The sequence below is a fragment of the Chionomys nivalis genome, chromosome 14, assembly GCF_950005125.1.
Source record: "Chionomys nivalis chromosome 14, mChiNiv1.1, whole genome shotgun sequence".
Classification (NCBI taxonomy): Eukaryota; Metazoa; Chordata; class Mammalia; order Rodentia; family Cricetidae; genus Chionomys; species Chionomys nivalis.
The window spans coordinates 949,212-974,189 of NC_080099.1; the positions used below are offsets into that span (position 1 = coordinate 949,212).

Below are 24,978 nucleotides of genomic sequence, written 5' to 3' on the forward strand. Positions count from 1 at the left end.
CATAGACAAGAGAAGGAGTATTTATCTTCAAATTGGGAGTTAAACCTGTGCTTGGTAATTTCCTTTCGGTGGTTTAGCTAGTTTCCTATTTTCTCAGTAAAGTGCCAGAGTTTGTTCTTTGCATTGAATCCTTTGCATTGCTCTTTTAGAAAAGCATTTCATCTAGAAGAAACCAAGAAAAGGCATGATAGATCAGCCTTTTAGCCCTTTGTCTGGCTGAAAATGACAACTAAAACCATTACAGACACACTTCGATGTGACTCTATTGCTCACAATAAAACATAAATGTCTATATTTTTAAAGTCATTCCCATACTATCAGATAAGGAACTATTATTTTTAGTATTTGTTGAGTTCTAGACCAAACTTAATAACCCTTAATGGAATTAGAATTAATAATGCAAAATAACTCATCTGAAACAAAAATCGTATGAGAAAAAGTCCAAAAATTACTTTTAAACTATATTAGCATATTGTTACTTTAATGGAAATTCTATTCAATTTTAAATGAAGGAAGATTTTAGTTTGAAATATAAAAAATTTACAAGCAGGCTCAAGAGATGACTCCATGGTTAGGAGCATTGTCTGTTCTTCCAGAGAATCCGGTTCGATTCCCAGCACCCACATGGTAGCTTACAACTGTCTGTAACTCCAGTGCCAGGGGATCTTACACCCTCACATAGACATAAATGCACGCAAAACATCAATATACATAAAATAAATATAAGCTAATTTAAAAAATTGCAAGCAATTATTCATTTCATAAATAGCATTTGATGGCAATATTATGCAAACAATCTCCATTGTGTGAGATCGCTTGCATGGCATTGCCCTCATGTCTAAATGAGGGTAAACCCACTGACTACTTCATGTCCTTCTCGAGTATTTGTGCATTGTTTTGAAATGATGTCTGTACCCACTTTTCATTATCTATGAGTTCAAAACAGTTCAAATGACTTATAAATGTTCAATATGAAAGACAATATCACTTTTGATAGATTTGGGAATTGCCACCTCTTTATTTAATTTAGTAAAAGCACAAATGGGAAATATACAGAAATATGTAGACATTTTAGTAAATTATCAAAGTACCTATATTGAACACTTTGAAGCAATCTGAAAATCTGCAGGTGTTTCTTAATTGTCTTGTGGATTTACCATTTTCTGGAATTCACCTAGGAACCATGTTGGAGTTATAAACACTGAAAGCAAAAAATAAACTTTAGAAAAGCAAACTGAACTGTTTCCAGATCAGTCAGAAAGAGCTCTGATGAGTATGACACCTATGAATCCATGTCTCTTGTTGTCGTATGCCATGCTTTTAGAGTAGGAACTAATTGTAATAGCTCCTTGTTAAAAAGGGGATCAATGTTTTTCCCTCTCTCTGACTCTTTATCTCACTGTGAACTCTATCCTTAAATTGGGGGTGACTTTCCTTTTCCCTGCACTGGGCACACTTTCATCCAAAGTCTGCAATTTAATTTCCACCTCCATAATTTTAAATATTTTAAAGTCATCATTTTTACACTCTCCATTTTCAGCCAAAATTGCCTTCAGTAATGGCTCCCTAACTCCATTATCTTGGAATTACATTTATCACATTTATGGCTTTGCCTTTTAAAAGCAAAACAAAACAAAAAGCTATAAAATTTGGGTATCGAGCCTAAACACAGGATGTGCCTCCGCCAGTCGCAGCAATTACAAATCTACCCTAATGTGCTTCGATCAAGGTAAGGTTTATCACAGTGTGCTACTTCATTTCATAGGCATATTGCTGTAGAGTAATAGGAGAACAAAGCATCTTTTCAATTCTATGCAATGGCCAAAATAATTTATTCACAGACTTAAATTGGGCATCTGAAAGGTGCTTATAAATAAATCACTGATGGCTTCAGCAAACAGAGAAAACTACCAAGATGGTGAGCTCTTAGTAAAAATCCACAGACGAAGGAAGAACTATGTTTAATATTACAGCAAAGCATTAGTTGGATGCAGAGGTACCTAAAATTATATAAGATAAAATATAGCAAAAGTTAGCTATACAAACTTAAGGCTACTCCAGAGCTGGTAAATAGCTTATATGGTATTGATGATCTGCTCACATCCCTGTTTCCTTTTCCTGAAATATGATTTGAACCCAAAAAATGAAACATGTCTTCAAAACCAATTTAGGATCAGAAGAAAGACTACAAGGCCGGCAGCAGCCTAATCTTTATTAAATAAATGTTTTCCAGGAAGAAGTGACTCAAAACATTTATCAACTCACCCAGTATCAGGGATGGGTTCGATTTATAGAGTAATGTAGAAATAATGTTCTCTTCATGCTTAGACAAGAATTAACCACAAAACAATATTTTCTGATGAGTCACTGGACTAGAGACTTTAGCTTCATCATTTAGTGTGAAAACATGATCTGTCAACTAGAATCTATGCTCAAATACAGTCCACATATAACAGAAGGCAAGAGCTGTTTATATTTAATACCTTGTCTAATGAGCATTCATTACCCTCTCATCAATTTTGTTTTAAGGAATATTGATAGAACATTATAGCTTGTGTACTTTGGAACATAATATTCTTCTAATGCCATCCATTTTTATAAATGGTATCCTCACATGTCAACAGCCCTGATCAGAGGTCAACTTTCACCTACATGCCCAATTTTTCATTTAACTTGTTTACAAATTCCATCAACCCTTCTTTGTTTCTAGTAGCCTTCCACCTACCTAGTACTCTGCTTTCTAAATTCAATTGTTGTAATGGTTTGAAAGAAAATGGCCCTCACAGGGAGTTTCACTATTAGAAGGTGTAGTCTTGTTGGAGTACATGTGACTTTGTTGGATAAAGTATGTCACTTGGAGGTGGGCTTTGAGGTCTCATATATGCTCAAGTCACACCCAGTGTCTCAGTTCACTTCCTTTTGCCCACAAGATGTAGAATTCTCTGCAATCTCTACAGCACCATGTCTGCCTGCATGCTGTCATGTTCCACCTTGATGATAATGGACTGAACCTATGAAATGTAGGTCACCACATTTAAATATTTTTTTATAAGAGTTGCTGCGATCATGGTGTCTCTTCACAGCAATGGAAACCCTAACTAAGACAACTGGTCTAATTATCAATTCTCAGCTATGTGGTCCTTCAGTTATCATGCCACCATTCTCTCTATGCATGCCTCATTTCTGTTAATCCCTGAAATATAGCCAAAGTATTTTTGGAAAAGAAATCCATGCTTTTCCTCTTCCAGTTTGAAATTCTAAGTGGTCCTAGAATGTTTAGAATTAAATTTAAACTTCTTAGCACCACTGTCAGTCCTAAAGAAAGAATCATGAGTTCTCAGGCCTGGTTTTGCTGAATCACCCGTCTCTACCCCATGATTAAACTCAAATTGTCTTAAGAATCACTCACACACTTGTTTTACCTCTGAGTACTCGGGTTCTGCTCCACACAACACTGCCTTCCCTCTTCTGTCTGTGGAGTCATGTACTATCTCCTCCACTTACTTCTCCAAAGCCTGTTGTTCATCAAACAACTCCCCACTCTCAGATTGTTTAACATATATTTATTTAATTCCTGGTGATGTTGCTAAGCTATTCCTCTCAAATAGTTGCTGGTATTTTTTAGCAAGGCAGAATGTTATTTTCATCACCATATATTCCAAAAGTATGAATATAACTTTATACTTATAACACTTTATGAAAACCAAAGTCATTGAAAAGCATCAAATTGTTTGAAATAACGTGAAAACAGTGGTGAAAGATATGAGCAACTTCAATTCACTCAGAAGAGGGTTTAAATCGGAAATATCCCCAATAAACTAATAATTAGAGTGTTTGGTTCCCAGGGACTGGTACAATTAGGAAGACTATGGAATCTTTGGAAGATGGGACCTGGCTGAAGGAGTAGGTAACTATGGGGCTCGAGCTCTGGAGGTGATTCCAACCCTGTCACTTTTGCTTTCCAGTATATAGCTGTGTTAAGAACTCTACCACATGTTTCCACTTCTATGAGTAGAACCACACTGCCATGTGTTCCCCATTATGATGATGTGAAACTGAGTCGAAATTAACCTTTCTTTTCTTAAGTTGATACTATTAAGTATTTTGGTCACAGTACTGATAAACCAAATAATATAAGAATTGAGAACCTGTCGGTCAATGGTGATACATGCCTTTAATCCCAGCACTCAGGAGGCAAAGGCAGGGAGATCCTTGTGTAGCCTAGTCTACAAGAGCTAGTTCCAGGACAGGCTCCAAAGCTACAGAGAAACCCTGTCTTGAAAAGAAAGAAAGAAAGAATTGAGAACCAATAGTTTGCTGATTCAAACCTTGAAACTGAGTTAGGTGCTAAGACTGCTGGACCAAGGCAATGATGGATGCCATCTTCACTGTTTTGAGCCAAACCAAGTACCAAAGTACATAACTACTTATCCAAGGCTGGCTCACAAATGTCATAGCATTTAGTCATCAGTACTTCAATGAGTTCATCTCAAGGAATGGGACCTTTAAAGGTCTATTATATAGCTGGGCAGTGGTGGCACATGCCTTTAATCCCAGCACTCAGGAGGCAGAGTCAGGCAGATTTATGGGCTATAAAGATGAATAATAACCATCCCTACCATGAATGAGCCTACAAAGGGTCACTGAAATCACTAATTAAGTATTTAAAAATAGGGTTGGACTTACAGTTTATTAGAGCACTTACCTCCATTCATGGGGCCTTGGTTTAATCCCTGTGCAACAAATGCAAATAAATACATAAATTATTTAATAAAGGAGTAATGTATGATAGGGATTAAAGAAGATAAAAGGATGAACTGGATAATAAAACAGATGTGGTCCCCTTGTCACAGTGCCTAGAAACTACCAAATCACCATGAAATTAAACAGAGAATTAACACAAAGTATTTTGTGAGTATATAAAGGAATCAATATAAGAACAATTACCCTAAGCAGAAGAATGAGTGGTGGCTTGGAATAAAGCTAGAGATATAGCATCTGGACTTTAGAATCTCCCAGTATGAACAGGTAGTTGACTTGAAAGACTGTAGTAACAGAGTTTGAACTTCTCACACTGAATGTATTGGCCGGATGGTGATTCTTTTCAATATTCCTGTATACTGATCTATGCATGAAGCAAGTAGAGGAACTAGTGATAATCGAACCCCTGCCTGGGTCAGACAAATAGTAATATGAAGGAGGACTTGAAAATAATATAATTGCTCTAGAAGACAGAATTAAGCTGAAAAAAATGAGAGAAATGTCAAATACAGGTCAATTTTAAAATTTTATCTAGAAAATACTGGACAGCTGTGGTTTCACCTGCTGGATCATATAAGTGCTGGACATTGTCTCAGCTGAGTTGTGGGTTCATTTTTTAAGGATAAAAAAAATCTGATAACTGTTTCCCTCTTCTAACAATGCTCAGGATAAGGAAGAATAGTGAAGAAACCCAGACAATTCAGACATTCTATACAGCTGTTTAAGGTCTATGCACAAATATATGACAAAAATTCTGATATACTACTGAAAAGCGTGTATTAAAATATTTCGAAGATATCTTGACCTGGGAACTATTACATAAGACAAATTATTTCATTTACACCACAGTACTTAAAAGATCGTGGGAGAGGTAGACAAGCCTACTACCGTCAATGGCTACTATCAAAGAAAAAAGAACTGATAGATAAATTCTGAAGAAACTCAAAGCAAGAAGATTATCTGTTTTAAGGATAAATAGAAGCTACAAGAGAATGAATATTACCTCTGTGAAATAAATAACACCAGGCAAAATGTATTTTCATTTTTATTGTTCTTTGCTGCAGAATTCAGAGGATTTAGTCTAACTATCATGACTGGTTCATACTATTAATAGTAACGAGTAGTTTATAGAACAGTTCCAAATGTTGAATGAAGACTTTTAAAATGAAATTGTTTCAAAATAGAGACTGTTACTATAAGGCACATGAATTTAAAATGAAATTGTTTCAAAATAGAGACTATTACTATAAGGCTCATGAATTTCCCAACCTCCATCTACTTTGTTTCTCATTCTTTCCATAAACCAAAACCTGAGACTAGAAAATAAAACCAAAACCAAACAAACAAAAACTCTGAAGATTATGTTTTACATAGCTCATGACAGCTATTACATTTTTTCCATTCATTCTGCTACAAGATGTATTAGTATGTTTATTTTTCACATTTATAACCCTCTACTTCCCACAACATGTCCCCTACAGATTTGACACCAAAAGTGATGTTTATGTTGTTTATAAAGTAAAATTACTTAACTCATCAAGGTGTTCTCACCATTTTCAGGAAGGAATTTGGAAAAGTTTGCAATGGCAACCAGAGACTCTGAATAATGCTGTGAGCAGTGTTCAACTGACAATTCTAGTGGAAGTTCAGAAACTCAGAACACTATAAGAAACACAGACAGAAACACAGTGTTCACAGGTTCTTGATGGGAACAAAGACATTACTGAGAACTGGACAGGAAGTCACTCATTTCACAATCAGGTAAAGAATCTGTCTATATTTTGTCTGTTTCCTAAAATTTTTAATGAATCTGAACTTAAGAGTAATATATTGAAGAATCCGGTGGAGAAAATTTCAAGACAGCACCTTAGCCTGGGGCATGGTTAACGATAGCTAGCTACCTTTAGCCGGGATGATGAGAACTATTAGCAAAAAGCAGAACACTGGGATGTGGGAAATGTCTTATTTAACCAGAAAAGGAGAATGTTTCTGGCAAAGAAATTTCAAAAAAGTGCTTTTATTGCTAAAGGTTAACACTACAAAAGAGGACCCACAGGCTTTATACTAGAATATGTGAAGGGGCTTTTTGAGGATGAGTGCCCAGCCACTGAAGACTCCAGGGAGTCAAAATACAAACTCATTCGAAAGTATTTTCTTTGAAAGTAATGGTGCCTGTAAAGAAAGAGCCTCCAATGTACCCTGCTAGAAAAGGCTGATATGGAAATAGGTCTTGAGTCCAGCAACACAAGCACTCAGACACTGATACTGCCATGTTGAAAGGGTGCTCTGTTACTTCTCAAACTGGAATAAGAAATTTCACCATCCACGTGGTTTTGTAAGCATAAATAATGCAAGAGATACAGTATCATGGAAGCTTGCATAATGATTTTTTCTTTTTTTATTGCTTTAATTGAGCTATACTTTTTCTCTGTTCTTCTGCCTTCCTCCCCTCTCCCTTTCTACTGTTGCCAGTAACCCCCACGTTCCCAATTTGTTCAGGAGAGCTTGTCTTTTTCACCTTCCTATGTAGATCTCTCTTGTAGATCTATGTATGTCTCTCTTAGGGTCCCCTTTGTTGTCTGGTTTCTCTAGAGTTGTGGCCTGTAGCCTGGTTTTTCTTTGCTTTATCTCTAAAAGCCACTTATGAGTGAATACATATTATATTTATCTTTCTGAGTCTGAGTTATCTCACTCAATATGATATTTTTTCTGGACCCATCATCCATTTTACACAATGATTTTTAAGGTAATCTTGGGAGTACAGGCAATATGAAACTGAACAATTCCCTTCAGGGAATTCTTGATAGACCTGTGTTTGAAGGAGAAGCCTAAGGAAAGTGTGACGTTTGTTGTTGAAAGCTACAGGTACTAAATGGAGCTCCATGTCATGACAGAATATGCCCCAGATGTCAGACAAGGACCAACAATGTTTGTGGCTTAGCCTGCTGGATTTCAATCTTGCTTTTTAATCTTCTTTTCTCCCATTGAAGTAATGCTTACTCTATATCATTGAGTACTGGAAGTATATAGCATTCCTTTTATTTTGTAGGGGCTTATAGTTAGGAGTTTGTCTTGGTTCTCAGAAAAGACTGCTTCAGACTTCTGAAGCATTTTGCAATTGTAAAGACTTAAAAGAACTATTGAAATCAAATTAAATGTTACTAGCATTAAGAAATGACTACACCCTACACTTCGCTTGGGCAGCATAGCATAGTTGATGGGGACTCCTCTTTTGCCTGCCATGCAGGAGCATGGGTGAGAAAGAGATACTTCCCTCCTTGCCCCCACTCCTCATAAACTGAGATAGGCAGGAGAGCTGACCTCACAGTCATAAGAGTGAGAGAGCTGGCACTGACCCTCACAACTACAGCACTGGGGAAAGCAGGTCACAAGTCACCTAGGAAGAATAGTAACAACGACCCTGTTGGCAGGGGGTGTGGGTGACCAGCTCTGAGGGTACGAGAGTAGCAGAGCTAACCCTGCCCCACCCCATAACCATGCCCTCCCCGCTCACCACCCAAAGCAGGCATGAGAGCTGGCCTCTGGGGTATGGGAGCAGGACAGCTGTCATTTCTTCTCACCTACTGCAACACTCAGTATGAACTCTGCTCCTTACCTCGGCAACAGAGTAGAGCTGGTCCTAGTGGTGTGAGTGTCAGTGAGATGACCCCTGAGATATGAGACCAAGAGAACTGGCTTTGCCCCTGCTACACTGGATGAGCTAACCGACATTGGGTGAGCTAGCTGGGGCAATGCTGGAGCGGTCGCCCTAGTATTGACGATGACCAAGGCAGCTACAAACCAGGCTCAGAACGAGGGCTATCAGTTGGCCCACCCCAATATCCACCCTATCTATGAACTGTTGAGGGGCCAGTCCTGTAGATCCAAAGCTGCAGAATCTCAATAACACAGGACAACAACAGCATATCCAAAATGAGTTCCAGTGAGGGGCCAGTATCAAGGGTGTAACAGAAGCCAGAGGCTTCTTTCAAAAGAAACTAATGACTCATTGCAATGAACACTTGCAAGTAAAGATATAAGGACTAAAGTGCATACTGTGTCACCCACTGGGACACACCACAACTTCCATGACAAGATGTTTTTTACTTTTAAATTTGATTTTATTTTTTATGTCGGCAGTGGGGGAAGCTGCAAGGACAAAGAGTGGACATGAAGGAATAGGAAGATGAATGGGATGGGAATGTTTGATTGTGAAATCCACAAATAATTAACAAAAAGTTTTTAAAGAGATTATAAAAATTTTAGGCTAGTAAAAAAATGCTATTACTTTTAAATGGAACTATTAAAATGTATATTAAGAAAAGAGAGATGACTACAAACCTTTGTGGGCTGTAGGGCATGGGCAGTACTAAGTTCTAAATAATAAACATCACCCTCAGAGTTGTGTTTTAAGGGATTGGTCTCCTGCTGGTGGCACCATTTTCAAAGTCTGTGGAACCTTTGCTTGGTAAAACTAGTGCACTAAGGCCAGGCTTTTGCAGGTTAGAGCCCAGCCCCTGGTCTTAGGAAGTTTCTGCTTCCTTATCTACAGTGATGTTAATGGCCTTCCTGTCATGCTCCTTCTGCTATCATGATAACATGACAGTCACCATTCTTTCCTCACTACAAAGGACCAAGCTATTTTTTTTAATCCCAATTAATAAAATTGCAAATGTAGTAATTTCTCTTTTTATTAATTTTTATTGAGCTCTACATTTTTCTCTGCCCTCCTCCCTGGTTCTTCCCTTCCCCCTCAACCCTCCCCCAAGGTCCCCATATTCCCAATTTACTCAGGAGATCTTGTCTTTTTCTACTTACCATGTAGATTAAATCTATGTAAGTCTCTCTTAGTGTCCTCATTATTGTCTAAGTTCTCTGGGATTGTAGTTTGTAGGCTATGAATGAGTGAATGTGATAATTGTCTTTCTGTGTCTGGGTTAACTCACTCAAAATGATGTTTTCTAGCTCCATCCATTTGCCTGCAAAATTCAAGATGTCATTTTTTTTCTGCTGTATAGTACTGCATTGTGAAAATTAGCACATTTTCCTTATTCATTTTTCAGTCAAGGGACATTTAGGTTGTTTCCAGGTTCTGGCTATGACAAACAATGCTGCTATGAACATAGTTGAGCACATGTCCTTGTGGCACGATTGGGCACCCTTTGGATATATACCCAAAAGTGGGTTTTGAGAAAGGTTGTTTCCTAATTTTCTGAAAAATCACACACACTAACATCCAAAGGGGTTGTACCAGCTTACATTCCCTCCAGCAATGCAGAAGTGTTCCTTTTTCCCCACAACCTCTCCAGTATAAATTGTCATTAGTGTTTTTGATCTTGGTCATTCTTACAGGTGTAAGATGGAATCTCAGAGTTGTTTTGATGTGCATTTCTCTCATGACTAAGGATGCTGAACATTTCCTTAAGTGTCTTTCAGCCATTTTAAATTTCTCTGTTGAGAGTTCTCAGTTTAGGTCTGTACTCCATTTTTTATTGGATTATTTGTTCTTTTGATGACCAATTTCTTGAGTTCTTTGTATATTTTTGAGATCAAACTTCTATCTGATGTGGGGTTAGTGAAGATCTTTTCCCATTCAGTAGGTTGTCATTTTGTCTTGTTGACTGTGACCTTTTTTTAACAAAAGCTTTTCAGTTTCAGAAGGTCCCATTTATTAATTGTTTCTCTCACTGTCTGTGCTGCTGTGGTTATATTTAGGAAGTGGTCTCCTGTTTGCTGGTGATATGGCAGTTTACATAAGCGATCACAATATTTCTACCAAGGAACATCTACAACTCATAAACACTTTCAGTAATGTAGCAGGATATAAGATTAACTCAAAAAACAAACAAACAAACAAAACAAAACAAAAAAAGTAGTTCTCCTGTACAGGGATGATAAAAAGGCTGGGGAAGAAATCAGAGAAACAACACCCTTCACAATATCCACAAATAGCATAAAATATCTCAGAGTAACATTAACCAAACAAGTGGAAGACTTGTATGACAAGAACTTTAAATCTTTGAAGAAAGAAATTGAAGACAACACCAGAAAGTGGAAAGATCTCCCATGCTCTTGGGTAGGCAGAATTAATGTAGTAAAGATGGCAATCTTACCAAAACCAATCTATAGATTCAATGCAGTTCCTATCAAAATCTCAGCAAAATTCTTCACATCTCGAAAGAACAGTACTCAACTTCATATGGAAAAGAAAAAAAAACAAAATAAAACAAAACAGGATAGTCAAAACAATCCTGTACAATAAAAGAATATCTGGAGGCATCACGATCCCTGACTTCAAACTCTACTACAGAGCTACAGTACTGAAAACCGCCTGGTACTGACATAAGAACAGACAGGAGGACCAATGGAACTGAACAGAAGACCCGGATATTAATCCACACTCCTTCGAACACCTGATTTTTGACAAAGAAGCAAAAAAATACCAAATAGAAAAAAAGAAAGCATATTTAACAAATGGTACTGGCATAACTGGTTATCAACATATAGAAGAATGAAAATAGACCCATATCTATCACCATGCACAAAACTTAAGTCCAAAATGGATCAAAAACTTCAACATAAAGCCAGTCACACTGAACCTTATAGAAGAGAAAGTGGGAAGTACACTTGAATGCATTGGCACTGCGGACCAAGCTTTTTAAGTAACAAATTAAAATAATAAATAAAATAGTCTCTTTCTTCCTTAAGTGAGTTCTACCAGATATTTTGGACCAAGCAGTGTAAAAGTAACCAATTCAGCTTGTTCCTACTTTAGAACACAGTTATTCTAGCTTTTGTGCTCAGGTGGAAAACTTATAACCAAATTTTCCCATGAAAGGAAATTTCTTCCCAATTATAAATTTGATCTCAGTCATCTCTGCTGAGATTTTGGTATCTCACACATCACAGAGTACTACAAGTACAGTTGGACTCCAGACATCTCTGCTCCATCTCTTTCCACACTGTCCATAGTTTGTAATCACAGTTATTAAGTTTTTAAGAGCAATCATGTGTTCACAATCGTTACTTGATCAAGTCTTTGTGCAGACATTCAGTCTGCTGAAATCTTTCAATCCTATGTTCCTCCTGATACCATCACATGTGAGTTTCTGAGGCCCCTGCGCTGGCCTTGAAGCTGTGGCTTTTACCTTCCCATTCTTTCAGTGCAGCTTTTCTGTCAGAGTTTAGTATATCCTGTTGAGTCATGATACGGTCAGTGTTTCAGATAAGTAACAGCTTCCTTTTCAAAGAAGGGCACTAACGTGTGAGCTCTTCCTGGCAGTGTCTCTAATAGACCAACAGGCCCACACTTCAACAGTGAATTGTTCTACACATAGGTCCAGACATCATGTACCCAGATGAGCTCCTCATTTGTCATGATTATGTCATTTTTATTATCTCTGAAAATAAGCTTAAATGAGTTGTCCTCTCATTAGCCAAAGGAAGAAACTATACATAAAATGACATCATTTTGGTACCCAAGATGCCTTTGATAATTGACATGTTACCACAATGATAATCTTTACTTATTCCCATTTTCATAAATACTTATTTCCTCTTTGGTTTTTTCCTGTATTTTTGTTTTAGTTTGAGATTTGTTCTCCCTCTGTAGGTTTGTTTTTACTTTTCTGAAAAATTATGGGTAACCATGCTTAAGGGACCACTAGGAATCTTTACTCATTAATTATCCATTATTACCAGTTCACTCACACACAGGAAATTCCCCATGATGAATGACCAGCTAGCAGTTGCTAAGTGGTATATTAAGGTATCTATACTGGAACTGGAGATACTGCAAGTATATTGCAAGATTTGTAATTTTCTCTGAATAAAGGAATGTATTATTTTATATTTGAATACAGACCTAGTATAATAAATGAAAAGACATAGAGGGCGAGGGGACTCAGTACAGAGAGATGAAATCTGGACCAACTAGAACCCAGTCCTCTTCCTTAACATATGATTTCTAAAATCTCTTGCTTCCAAAAAGTTTCCATTTTCTCTGCATAACCCCAACCATTCTGAATTTCTCAAACGCTTACTGTTCCTTAATGAAGCCTCAACCACTCTCTATATCCGAGTGCTAATAGAAAATCACAACTTTTCAATACAAATATGCGTCTTAATATACTAAAAGGACTAACAAGAAGCAAGGGACAATTCTAACAGAAGTGATACATCTGATTCAGAATGGGAAAAAGGATAATCTATTAAAATAAGAATGTTTTAAAAAGTAGGTACACTGTCACCTACTGACATTTTACCCCAGCTCTAAACAGCAACTGCTACAAAAGTCAAATTTTATATGGTAGAAACTAATCCCCCCATGTCATTCTATCAATAACCTGACCCAAACAAAAGACTAATGGGAAATACTGAACAAAACCAGTCAGGCAGAAGAATTAAACACTTAGAGACCAGCAGGTAGCTAAATTATCCACATTCTGACTTGAATCTCTTCTCTGAAAAAAATCTTAGTACACTCAGATTGCTCTTCTAAATGGGTACTTTTTTATAAGAATAAAAATTTCAAAGTGTATTGAATTTTACATTGTGCTGGGGAATGGAAAAGACACATAAATTGTATGCTTTGAAGTAATTGCCTGTTCAGATAACTAAAAGCCATTCTGAACAGAAAGTCAAAGTTAAATGTTCTCTGGAAATTTTGCATAACTAATAAATGGAAACTATACTAAAATGCAAATATACTGGTTTTTAAGATATATACATAAGTTCTAGTTTAAAAGGTAAAAATCCCAAAAGAAACCCTAAGAATAGATCTAAAATGAAGATGCTTCTGTTGAGAACTCCTAGTAATGGAGAACATGGAGACTGAACTGGTCATCTTTTGTAACCAGGCAAGCCTTTCAGTGATAGGACTGGGTTGCATCCAGTCCAGTTATAGGCTGAGAGGGTCCCATGGAGATTTCCAAACAACCCAGACTGATGCCAGGATAGAGAGTCACTCTTTAAAAACTAACAGTGGGGTCCCCATTGCTGAAGAGAACATCTATATACCTCACGGAACATAGAATGGTTGAGCTGCAACCTGCATGGAGCATTCACCCCTATGTTCTAGTCTCTTTGGTGTGAGAAGGTGCTTGACAGTCTAGCAAAAAAGAAACCTGGACTCCAACCTGGCCACAAAACTTTCAACATCCTGTCTGCAAGATGTGAAGGGGTAATGGTGGTAAAGAACCTGTGGAGTAGCCAGCCAATGTCTGGTTTAACTTGAGGCCCACACCAGGAAGAGATCCCATGCCCTACACTGCCTGGATGGTCAGGAACTGAGACTGCATAGCCCAGAGACCTAGTGTAGAGCCAAACACAATTGCCTTCCCTCACAAAAAAAAAAAAAAAAAAATCACTATAAATGATTCCTAATGATATGCTCATATATTCATAGACTGGTGCCTTGTCCTGTTGTCATCATCAGAGAGGCTTCCTCCAGCAGCAGACAAGAGTGGTAAGAGCAGATGCAGAGCCCCACAGCCAGACATTCCGCACAGAGAGTCTAAATTGGAGGTCTCCATTGGGTCTTTCCTCTTAAAGATCAGGGAATCCTGTGAAAGAGGGGGAGGAAAGATTGTAGGAAGCAGAGGGCTTGGACGTCACCAGGAGAACATGAGGCACTGAATCAACTAAGCAGGGCTCACATGGGCTCATGGACAGAAGCAGCAAGAACAGGACCTAGATGAGTCTTCACTAGGTACTCTGCACATATGCTGCGGTTGTTAGTTTGGTGTTTTTGTGTGACTTCTAACAGTGGAAGTGGCTGTGTATCTGACCCTTTTGCCTGCTCTTGAGACTCTTTTTATTCTATTGGGTTGTCTTGACCAGCCTTAATAGGAGGGCTTTTGCCTTCTCTTATTGTATCATATTTTTTAGTGTGTTTGGTTGCTGTCTCTTGGAGTTTTCTTTCTTCCTGAAGAGAAACTGGAGCCAGGGAATGGATCTTGGGCAGGGGGAGGTAAAGGAGCAGTGGAGGGAGGGGAAGCTGTGGTCAGGATATATTGCATGAGAAAAGAACCTATTTCAATTAAAAAAGAAAATTATACCATATTCATGGAATACACACACAGACACACACTTTCACTAATGCATTCTGAAATGCCAATTATGGTAGTAGAATAAATTTCATTCTGAACCTAAGAAATGGCACTAGTTAGTATTGGGAACAAGTCAGCTAGAAAAAAACTTGAACCTTCATCAGCATTCTGATAGTTAAGTTGAACATTAGAACACAAAACGCATGCACACACTTTATCCTTACTGACCACCATCTTCACTCCACTGTATTCCACAATCATGTCACCTATATCTATTTCAAGTGATAATAAATATAAAATGGCATGTTATCACCTTTTCCCTGGACATCTTCCTATATACCTCCCCTGTTTAACATGGGCACCCTTGACACCCTCCTATACCCATATCCCTATGGGACATGATCTTTGCTTAGACATGATCTCTCCTACACATATATCCTATGGTTGATGGATCTTTCTCTAGACACCTTCCTATGCCCAAAACCTATGGGACATGAACATTTGTCTCTGGGCAAGTTATGAAAAAGGCCATACTTTTAAAGATGTGAGTTGGCTAAATAGTTGCAGTAATGAGAAATTTTCTCACATTAAGATTTATTGAATTGTGAATAATCTCTCTGGGGAAGTGCCAGCAGTCCCATCAGCAGAGTTACTTAATTAAAACTATTCTAAAGTAAGTACAGGAGATGTTACCTCAGGGACTCATTTTGCATTGACCCCAGAAGTATTGACTTGATGGTCTTAAAATTGTTAATAATTTCAAAATCTTTAATGTCTTCAGAAGTAGTTTCCCACCATTTTCATGAAGAAAGGGACAGATTGATCTATTATTTTTAATCACCACTCCATATAAAGTCAAATAAAAACAAAGGCCAGCAACAAAAATACAGTTTACAAACCAAGTTGTTTCTTATTAGTTCTAAATGATATCCCCACTGCCAGCATCAACTCAAATAAAGTCCTTAGAAGAGTCTCTCTAGCCAGCCCTAGAGCCAAGAGTTTGATTTCCCCTACTTTCTTCAGTTACATGTTTTCTTGCTTGTTTGATTCCTTGTTTGTACATTCAAAATTCAATGTTTTTATTTTATAAAATGCAAACCATAATTCTGCTTCCAGTTAGCATTCTAACTAGTCTTTGGGTAAACTCCTATAATGGTGATCTATGGGTGGACTAATTCTACAGAGAAAAATGACCTACTCTCTGTAGCTTCTGACATTTGATGAAATCTAGGCAGTCTTAGGTAGTCCTGACCTGGCAGCTGAATGTGTTCCGTGGTGATGCTGATAGGTACCAAAGATTGAAGGGTACTAACTCTTACTCACTCATGAGGCTTTGTCCCTATCTCATACCAGCACCCACATAACCCAACACTCCAACATTTAAACATGTTTCTAAAGAGGAAACATGGATTAAATTTATATCAATAAAAAAAAAATAAAGAGGAAACATGTTCCAGATTTTGTGGTTCTCAGTTTCTTTCAGACTGGGTAAGAAGTAGCTGTAGTAAAGACTAGTAAAAGAATTGTGGATTTACTCGACCTTTGAGAAATAAAAGAATAAAGACAAAGATCTGAACCATTTCTAGTAACCTTTGTAGCAAGAGGCTATGGGGGATTCTTTCTTAGTGGCCCTCTTTCCAGCTTTAAGATATCCTTTGGCATTCAGAATGCCCTTGGCCTTTCAGACCAAGTCTCCAACTTCATCACTTTGTACCTGTTAGTACTACACAAGGGAGAGTCATTTTTAGGGATTTTTCCTTCTTTGTTAATTCTGGATAAACAAAATAAACGCTGGTATAAAAGTGTGATAATATATTAAGAAGGACTACAAAGACAGCTGAAAGTCCACCTAATGAAATAAGACAAACTCTGAATTACACAACAAGATAAACTATATTCAGAGCTAAAGTTTTCTACCCTGCAAATAACTGAACATTATCTAGAATATTTTAGGTTCTTAGTAAAGATTTGGAGTATGAGTTAATGGATAAGTTCACTTTCTCATATCAGCAAACCTATTTATGGAAACTGGATCTAGGACATTCTCCCCTTTCCACCTTTGAATCCTCACATCACACCAATACTAAGGGGAAAAAATCCCCATGCGGTCCCCACTTGCTACAGAGGTCAGTATTATCTTTAGAAGGTATTTTACCAACTCTGGAGGCCCCAATCTCTAAGGAACTGTTACTGCCAACACACACACATGAACCATTTAGCTGCTGGCATCTGAGAAAGAGTAAGGGTAAGAGACTATGAAAGGGGTTGAGGAAGACATGTACATCCTTGTCCCACCCAAAATGATTGGAACTCTTTAGAGGGACACAGTGAGAAGCAACTCAGTGTTCAATCTGAGATAAGTGCACTGAAATATGAACATCACAGCCATGTGATGCAACCAACCAAAGCATCTATGCAGGTAGAGCAAGGAAGGTAACCCACTGCCTGCTTCTCCAATGCCAGTGGTCCATCTTTTGCACTTCATCCTTCTCTCCACACCCCTGTCTCTCTCCCTCCTTTCCCTATGATTTCCATGTGTGCACATTCATGTCTTCCTTCATATACTTCAGTTTGACCCTTTTCCAAGCTATGTTCTTAAGTCTTTTGCTCCTATTAGTTGGTACTCTGTTAACTGTCTTTTTCACATATGCTGGATGATGAAATAATATCAAAGCTGGGATATTCAATCCTCAAAAGCCTTTCTGCTCCACGGCTCCATAATGTTCAGAGGTAGGTGCTCAGACACTATGTTACAACTAAGGGCATGAGAACTGCTTTCTTTCTTACAAATCCAATCTGGTCTCCTAACTCTGTCTTTTTTTTTAAGTAAAGTCAATATTTTCTAGTTCTTAGATCATAAGATAACTGGGTATATTCTTGAAGCTCCCTTCTCTCTAGCCTTCAGGTCAAATAAGAGTGGAACTTTCGTACTTACCTTAGGTAGATATATTTGAACTGTTCAAATATTGCAATGAAATATTTTTCACCATTTTCCTGGAAATTCAGCATGTTTGAAAGAAATTTTATAACACAGTTTTGAAAAATAATGAATAAGAAATCTATATAAGCATCACTGTGACGATGAACATTAAAGACTCTGGTGGGCACTCCTGATTCTGTATTCTTTGTGATCATGCTTTCAAACTCCTTGTTTACTGTAGCCTTATTTCTTTGTTATTGTTTATATGCAAGTCAACCATGTTTTGCTCTGTTTTGCATGTCTATGCCATGTCAAGAGCAGGAACCACACCCAAAGTCATCTATGGTTTGTTTACTTCCCCCAGTGTGATCTTAGTGAGATCCAATCTGTTGATGAGCATCATGTTGATTTCTCCCTTCTCAGGAACACAGTTTCCTCCTGCATGGATGAACCCTGTGTATTTGCCTGTTCTACTCTTGAACTTCTGGATGGTTCCCAGATATCATTTCTATCATCATTGTTGTTATAAATATGGGTTTTCTAACACATGTACATAATCAGTAAATATCAAAGAGGGCAGAATTATTATATCATAGAATATGTGGTTGTTTAACCAGCTAATTATATTCCAAAACAGGTATTATGGTTCCTCTCTCTCCTCTCTCCTTTAGTTGGGCACCGGAAAATAGTTTTTCTGTGTGGTCAAGTATTCAGATGTACTACAGAGACATTTGATTGCTTCATACAAAGTGGGTAACTAGTAAAAGTTGGGCAGGATATTGGAGTGGGTCACTGTATAGTAGGTAGGGGATATTTAAATAAAATATATTGTATTTCACTGATTACTAAGGTCACAGATACAAAGTGAACAATATGTTCTCCAAGACTTCCACCATAGACTTTGCTACAAAGAGTGCTTTTGAAACATCACCACCTAAGTCACCTCAATATATCATGAATTGTGAAAATAGCACAGTCAATTTTATCTATTTAATTTGATCAGTAATTAAGAAATGCCTATTTTAAAGCTAACCAACATATTTAAAGCCCTTTCTATCAACAGCATCACTTATCCAGAATAAGGCCTCTAACTAGCTCAATGCTAGACTAAAAAACTATGGAAAGAAAGAAGGGATAAAGCACAAAGAAGTTTTTTTAGATACATATACAATGGTCTCACCCTTGTAAGGCCTAGAGTCTTGTGTCTCCCCAGATATTACTTAACATTCAACTATGGTGCTACAGCATGAGACACATACAGTGTTGGAGGTCTTGGAAAGGCCAGAAGACTTTACAGTGCATGGCAACCCCATGTGGGGATATCCTGAAGGCAATGTCCGTGTCCAAGTGTACCGAAGGGAAGAATTAGGAAATCTATCTAAGGCACTGAAAGAAGATCCCTCAGCCATAAAGAATTACTAGTGAAGAATAGAAGTCAGTATTAATGATGAGAGTGTGGTGTCACTGCTTCCCGTGAAATTCTGACAATGTTATGCCCATTAGGATCTATGATCTTTAAGTTTATTTCCTTTTAAGGTTAAATATATCAAATCCTTCTTTATATTAGAATTCCAATTATCTATTATGCACATTAAGATTTCTGTATTTTTAAGTTTGTTCTTTTTTTAGTATTAAACAGATCAACTCTAAAATACAGTACTTATAGATCTTGTTAAGTTGTGAATAAAATATAAAAGGAACTTTTTATGAGTCTGACACACTACCTACGGTGCTAATGAGACTCCTTAAAAGGAGATTTTTAAGTATATTTTTAAGGCATTTTTAAGTATAATTTAAAATAAAACAAATAGGCTTAATTTTGCCATTATGATTAAAAACTCTACCCTTCCAAATCTCAAAATAATGTAGACCATATACCCTATCCCATTACAGCAATATGTTCTTCAAAGATAAAAATCATTACTTTTAAAAACACAAAATATGTTTCAGTATTCCACCATGAGGGACACATAAGATTATAAAGAACCCAGCAGCCCTTACTCTGGCAACCAATAAATTTTTCACCATTTTGTTTTCAAATGCCCCTGAGACTCACCTGTTACTGACATAGAAAAGTAAAGGGGACAGCAAATCTGAGTGATACAATGTGAAAAAACTTCCCAAACTCTTCCAAAACTGAAGCCAAAAATCAACAATGGCTTGACAGTTTAGCTCCATACTCTGTGCTAAACATTCAGAGATGCCTTCTCTAAATACAACGTATATCTTCTCTCCTATGAAACATATCAAAATATCTGATGTGCGAGAGAAACTACAAACCATGATACCACAAGCCAAGAAGGGGCACTCCTTTCCTCCAGCCTGACAGCTGAAGCCACATGTGAAATACATCACCCTATTTCAAGGCCCATCACTTATAGCCTTTTTTGTAAATATGGGTAAAGTAGATGTTAAACTTAAAAGTAGCAGAAAGCATTTAAATGGGTGTCTGTGCATGGTGACAAACAGGCTCCTTAGTGGTAAAATAAATCTTTTAATATAGGTGTTCAAAGATATTTTGTTAATAATAAATTAGTCAAGATTAGCTATACCCAAGTGTCATTTCTTCCTGATCATTTTTTATTCCTCTTGCATCATGACTATTGTTCTTTCAGAATATTCATTACTGGAGAAAAGAAAGGCTTGGCATCAGATGGCACAAAACTTTCCCCTTTTTGTGTACATGGGAATGACCTAAAGTGTAAGAAACTATGATTTCAAATTTTTCCCTTTTTACTGATATCTGAAAAATCTGTGAATAATTTTGTGCCAAAACATAGAAAATACCACCAGGTAGTGGTAGTGCATGCCTTTAATTCCAGCTCTCAGGAGGTAGTGGCAGGCAGATCTCTGTGAGTTTGAGCCCAACCTGATCTACAAGAGCTAATTTCAGGACAGGCTCCAAAACAACAGAGAAACCCTGTCTCAAAAAACAAAACAAAAAATAATAAGAAATATCAATAATAGTGATGGTAACAATATCCTATTCTTCAAGGCCCATGGGCCAAGTTATTTAAATATATTATCCCTAAACATTCAACAAGGAAATTATTATTATCTTGACAAGTTGTTTGATTACTTTAAATTGAGCGAGAGTAAACCACTAACACAGGATTTTACAGAAAATGATGGCTATAAAACCCAGGTGTTCTTGATGTATCGTACCTAATCTATGTTGCCATATGAGAAAAATGAAAGCACAGTCACCAGCATACTTAATATAAATCATTATTCTCTTTCTGATACCTCAATCAGTTTCTAAAAGAAGTACATAGGTTGAAGATGGACTCTGTCTTAAACTTTGCTCAGAATTTGCTAATAAATTCAGATTGAAACATGCAGGAAAGATTCTAGGTATCCAGGGGCTCAGATTTATTGCCAAATGCTCAACAAAAGGAAATGGTATCTCACACTGCTAAGATAAACTTTGAAAGAAGGGACAGGCTGTGAATCTACAAGTTGGCAACATCACTTGAATCTAACCTTATATCGTCGTGAAGATTATGTAAATCTGCTCACCTTCCTACATCTCTGAAACCAGTAAGACACCTCCACTCAGAAATGACAGCAATTGAGAAAAATGGGATTGGTTTACAACATTACTCTCTGAGGAAACATATCATCAAAGAACATAGAAATGAAACAGGAAGAAGAGCAGAATAGTGCTTTAAGGTTTTAGTTGGATCTTGGAATTAAACATTCTAAGTAGAGAAAAGGAAAGTAAGTTTTTCCTTACCTGACTGGACCACCTTTATCTTCTTTTCCCAAGGTCCTCCTGGGAAAGAATGAAACAAGCAGGAGTAGATGCCAACGTCTGCTTCAGAGGCATTGTAAAAGGAAAGACTCATATTGCGAAACTCCAATGTTGCATTCAGAAAGTGCACTCTATGGAAGTAGTTGTGATCTATATGCATAGGATGGTTTGGGTTGTAAACAGCTATGTTCACAGTCTCTGCCCCACTGATCTTGGTCCATTCCACCTGGGTTAAGTTGTCCATCAATGGATACACACATTCCAGAGTCATGGTCTTAGAGAGTTGAACAGCTGTGTCCCAAAAGGTCACTTCACACAGTGCTAAAATAATACATCACATAAACTGAGTTAGATCCAACGATGACAAAACCAAAGAGATAAATTTTACAAGACTTAACAAATAGTCTAATAAGTTCATAGTAAACCCTGAAAATTTCACCTACAAAATTGGCTTTTGTAAATTTTAGTATTTCTGAACAAATCAGAAATTACCTAAGGGAACCTGCACATGTCACACCCAAACACCAAAAGCACAGCAAAACTTTTCAATGAAGACATAGGATCGTCTTTACCTTTGTGCACATGAAGAATAGCCAAAAGCAAAGTAATGCAAGCCATCTCTGGAAACAGTTCAGAAGGCTAACCTGTATATAAAAAAAAAAAATAGGGCGTATGATGTTATATTCACAACTCAACATGAAGTGCCGTTTCCTTCCTCTCAGACGTTATCAACTGCATCTTTTTCTCTGAAGTTTGAGCACAGGAAAAGTTTTAACTTCAAAAGCAGCCTTGCTCTCATACAGAGATGGGTAACGTTCAGGTACTTCTCTGGCAGATAATCAGTTTACTTTCAAGAAATAATTTTTAAGAAAGATTCTTTGAGTTGACAGCTGTTTACTGAGTGTGTCCTCTATGTCAGACTCAGCTCTGTGCAACAAGAATACACAAAACCATATCTTAAAAATAAAATTCGATGCTACTTTCTTAGGAAGAGACTGAGGCAACACTAAAGGGGCACTAGATATAGTAAGTTGTAGGTGGTAAGGTATTCCACCATAGGGAATGGGCTTCAAAAAGCCAGTTCATGAACCTGAAATAAATCCTGGTTCCACTGCCAGGGGCCCCACAAACAGATCAAGCCAAATAACTGTCACCCACATTCAGAGGGCCTAGTTTGGTTCTATGTAGGTTTCCCAATTTGGTATGCCTGAAGAAAAGTGAAGCAAAGCAAGAAAGTTGAGCTCTTTTGATATAGGCTGGTCGAGGAACTCCTCACTGAGAAGGTGAATGGAGGTGAGTACTAGATGTTAATGGGAGGAGCCTGTGTAGCAGACAGACACTCAGGTGTTACCTTCCTTGACTGCATCTCCTGGCTAGACTTGAGCATATATAAACAAAAGAATGGACTTCCAGCGACAAAAGAATGGTGGCCAAGGACATACAAATATGCCTTTGTATCTGATGATTTTTTTCACTTTTTTATTTTAAGATGATTATGTAGTGCTAAGAAATTAGATATTCCAACCAAGTTGCCTAGGAGGCTGCACCTTATGTAACCATGATCTACCGTCAATATGGAATTGATTTCTAAGATTCATTATTCTCTTTTCCTTCTCTAAAAAAACAATTCAGGGTTGTGGCAAGATAATTTAGCCAATTTAGAGCCTTGCTACACAGGCCTGAGGACTTGAATTAGGTCCTCAGAATCCACATAAAGGTAGGAGGACAGAACTGACCACATAAAGTTATACACTATGAGAGCCATGGACTCTGGACTGACAGCTGACCCATTCTATTGGTAGCTAACAGACTCTGAACTGACTGCTGGGAAACCTGCATAGAACCAAACTAGGCCCTCTGAATGTGGGTGACAGTTATTTGGCTTGATCTGTTTGTGGGGCCCCTGGCAGTGGAACCAGGATTTATTCCAGGTGCATGAACTGGCTTTTTGAAGCCCATTCCCTATGGTGGAATACCTTGCTCAGCCTTGACGCAGCAGGATGAGCCCTGGTCCTACCTCAATTTGGTATGCCAGACTTTGTTGACTCCCCAAGCTTACCCCTTCTCAGAAGTGGATAGGGGTGGGATGAGGGGAAGTGGGGGGTGAGAGAAGGGTAGGCAGGGGGAACTGGAGTTGGTATGAAAAATAAAAAATTTTTAATTAAAAAAGACCTGCTCACCTGTGTAATGAAACCTGTAGAAATAGGAGCACTACTCATGTGAGAACCAAGTTCAGATGCAGGAATGAGCAACTCATGCAGCTATAAGAGCACCAAGCCAGGAGCTGGGATTTTCAACACTGATGCACTTGGCCACAATAGCAAGGCCAGGATGCATTGCATACATTAAAAATGAGGTCAGTTCTCATTCTCATGTTCTCTGAAAACATTCCCCCACTAGATACTCGTGTGGAGTAGTTGATACTCACTGATAATGATCTGTATTGAATCACATTTGAAGTAGAAAGTCAAAATTGTCTTTCACCTTATATTTTAACAATAAATATTCTTATATTTGGTTTTTTGACAGTCAAAAGAGGAAATGGTTCATTTTAACAAATTTTGAAAATTTTTCATATAAAATTTAAGGAAATCAAGATATGTCCACAGGTATGTCACATAGGTTATGTTCAGGAAATGGCACAAGTAAAGAGCATGAATGGGGTGATAATATGCCTGAGAGGTATATGTAACATATACCAGTAATAGAGAATATAACAGAGAAGCATGTTATGATCTAAGGTATTTATTCCTAAGGTAGAAAGATATTGAAAAAACATAAAAATAAATACTTATTTGCAAAATGCCTTCCATGTTATGCTGAAAGAAGTTCATGGGGTGTTGAGAAGTCTGAGTATCTGGTGAACTCACAGCCCAGCAGAAGCCTCCTTTAGGGAGGGTGATTGGGAAAAGACCTGCTCACCTGTGTAATGAAACCTGTATAAGTAGGAGCGCTAATCATGTGAGCACCAAGTTCAGGTGCAGGAATGAGCAACTCATGCAGCTCTAAGAGCACCAAGCCAGGAGCCAGGATTTTCAACATTGCTGTAGGTGTGAACAGTAGAGGAAAGTTGGATACAAGAAATGGTGGGAGGTGACTGTTTATAGATAGATGGGGTAAAGTTTTGTTTGCTCTTAAAGATTCTGGGTGATTGCTCTGAATTAATAAAAGGATTACTAAATGCCACCCGCTTTCCTTTTCATGGTTCTTGGGAAATTTGACTGAGTGTCCACTCCTTTCTCTATACCCAAGATGGTGGATCAAAGCTGTTCTACTTGGTTGATCTGAGCCAGCCTCAGCTGACCCAATTAGAATGAAGGAGATTATTTACATTCTATGCCAGAGAAAGGTTTTCTCTTTCCTCCCCTCCCTGAACGTGAACAAGGAAGAATGTTGTGTGGTCACTACACACCCTAGGTAGCTATCTAGAAAACCGGTTTGAAGACAATTGTTAGAAGATGAAACAAACTTGCATTTAGAATCATTGAAGCAAT

The 24,978-nt window shown here is 37.7% G+C and overlaps 1 protein-coding gene across 1 annotated transcript in view; it reads right to left on the reverse strand.

Annotated features, from left to right (window-relative positions):
- Positions 1-22,115, reverse strand: part of Cd226 (CD226 molecule) — a 66,776-nt gene extending 44,661 nt beyond the window's left edge. The window contains exons 1-2 of the mRNA XM_057789242.1: positions 22,057-22,115; positions 21,467-21,805 (exon numbers count right to left, since the gene is read on the reverse strand). Of these exons, the coding sequence (XP_057645225.1) occupies positions 21,467-21,805; positions 22,057-22,102 (385 nt within the window). The 5' untranslated portion in view covers positions 22,103-22,115. The remainder of the gene's footprint in view (positions 1-21,466; positions 21,806-22,056) is intronic.
- Between the last annotated feature and the right edge of the window lie 2,863 nt (positions 22,116-24,978).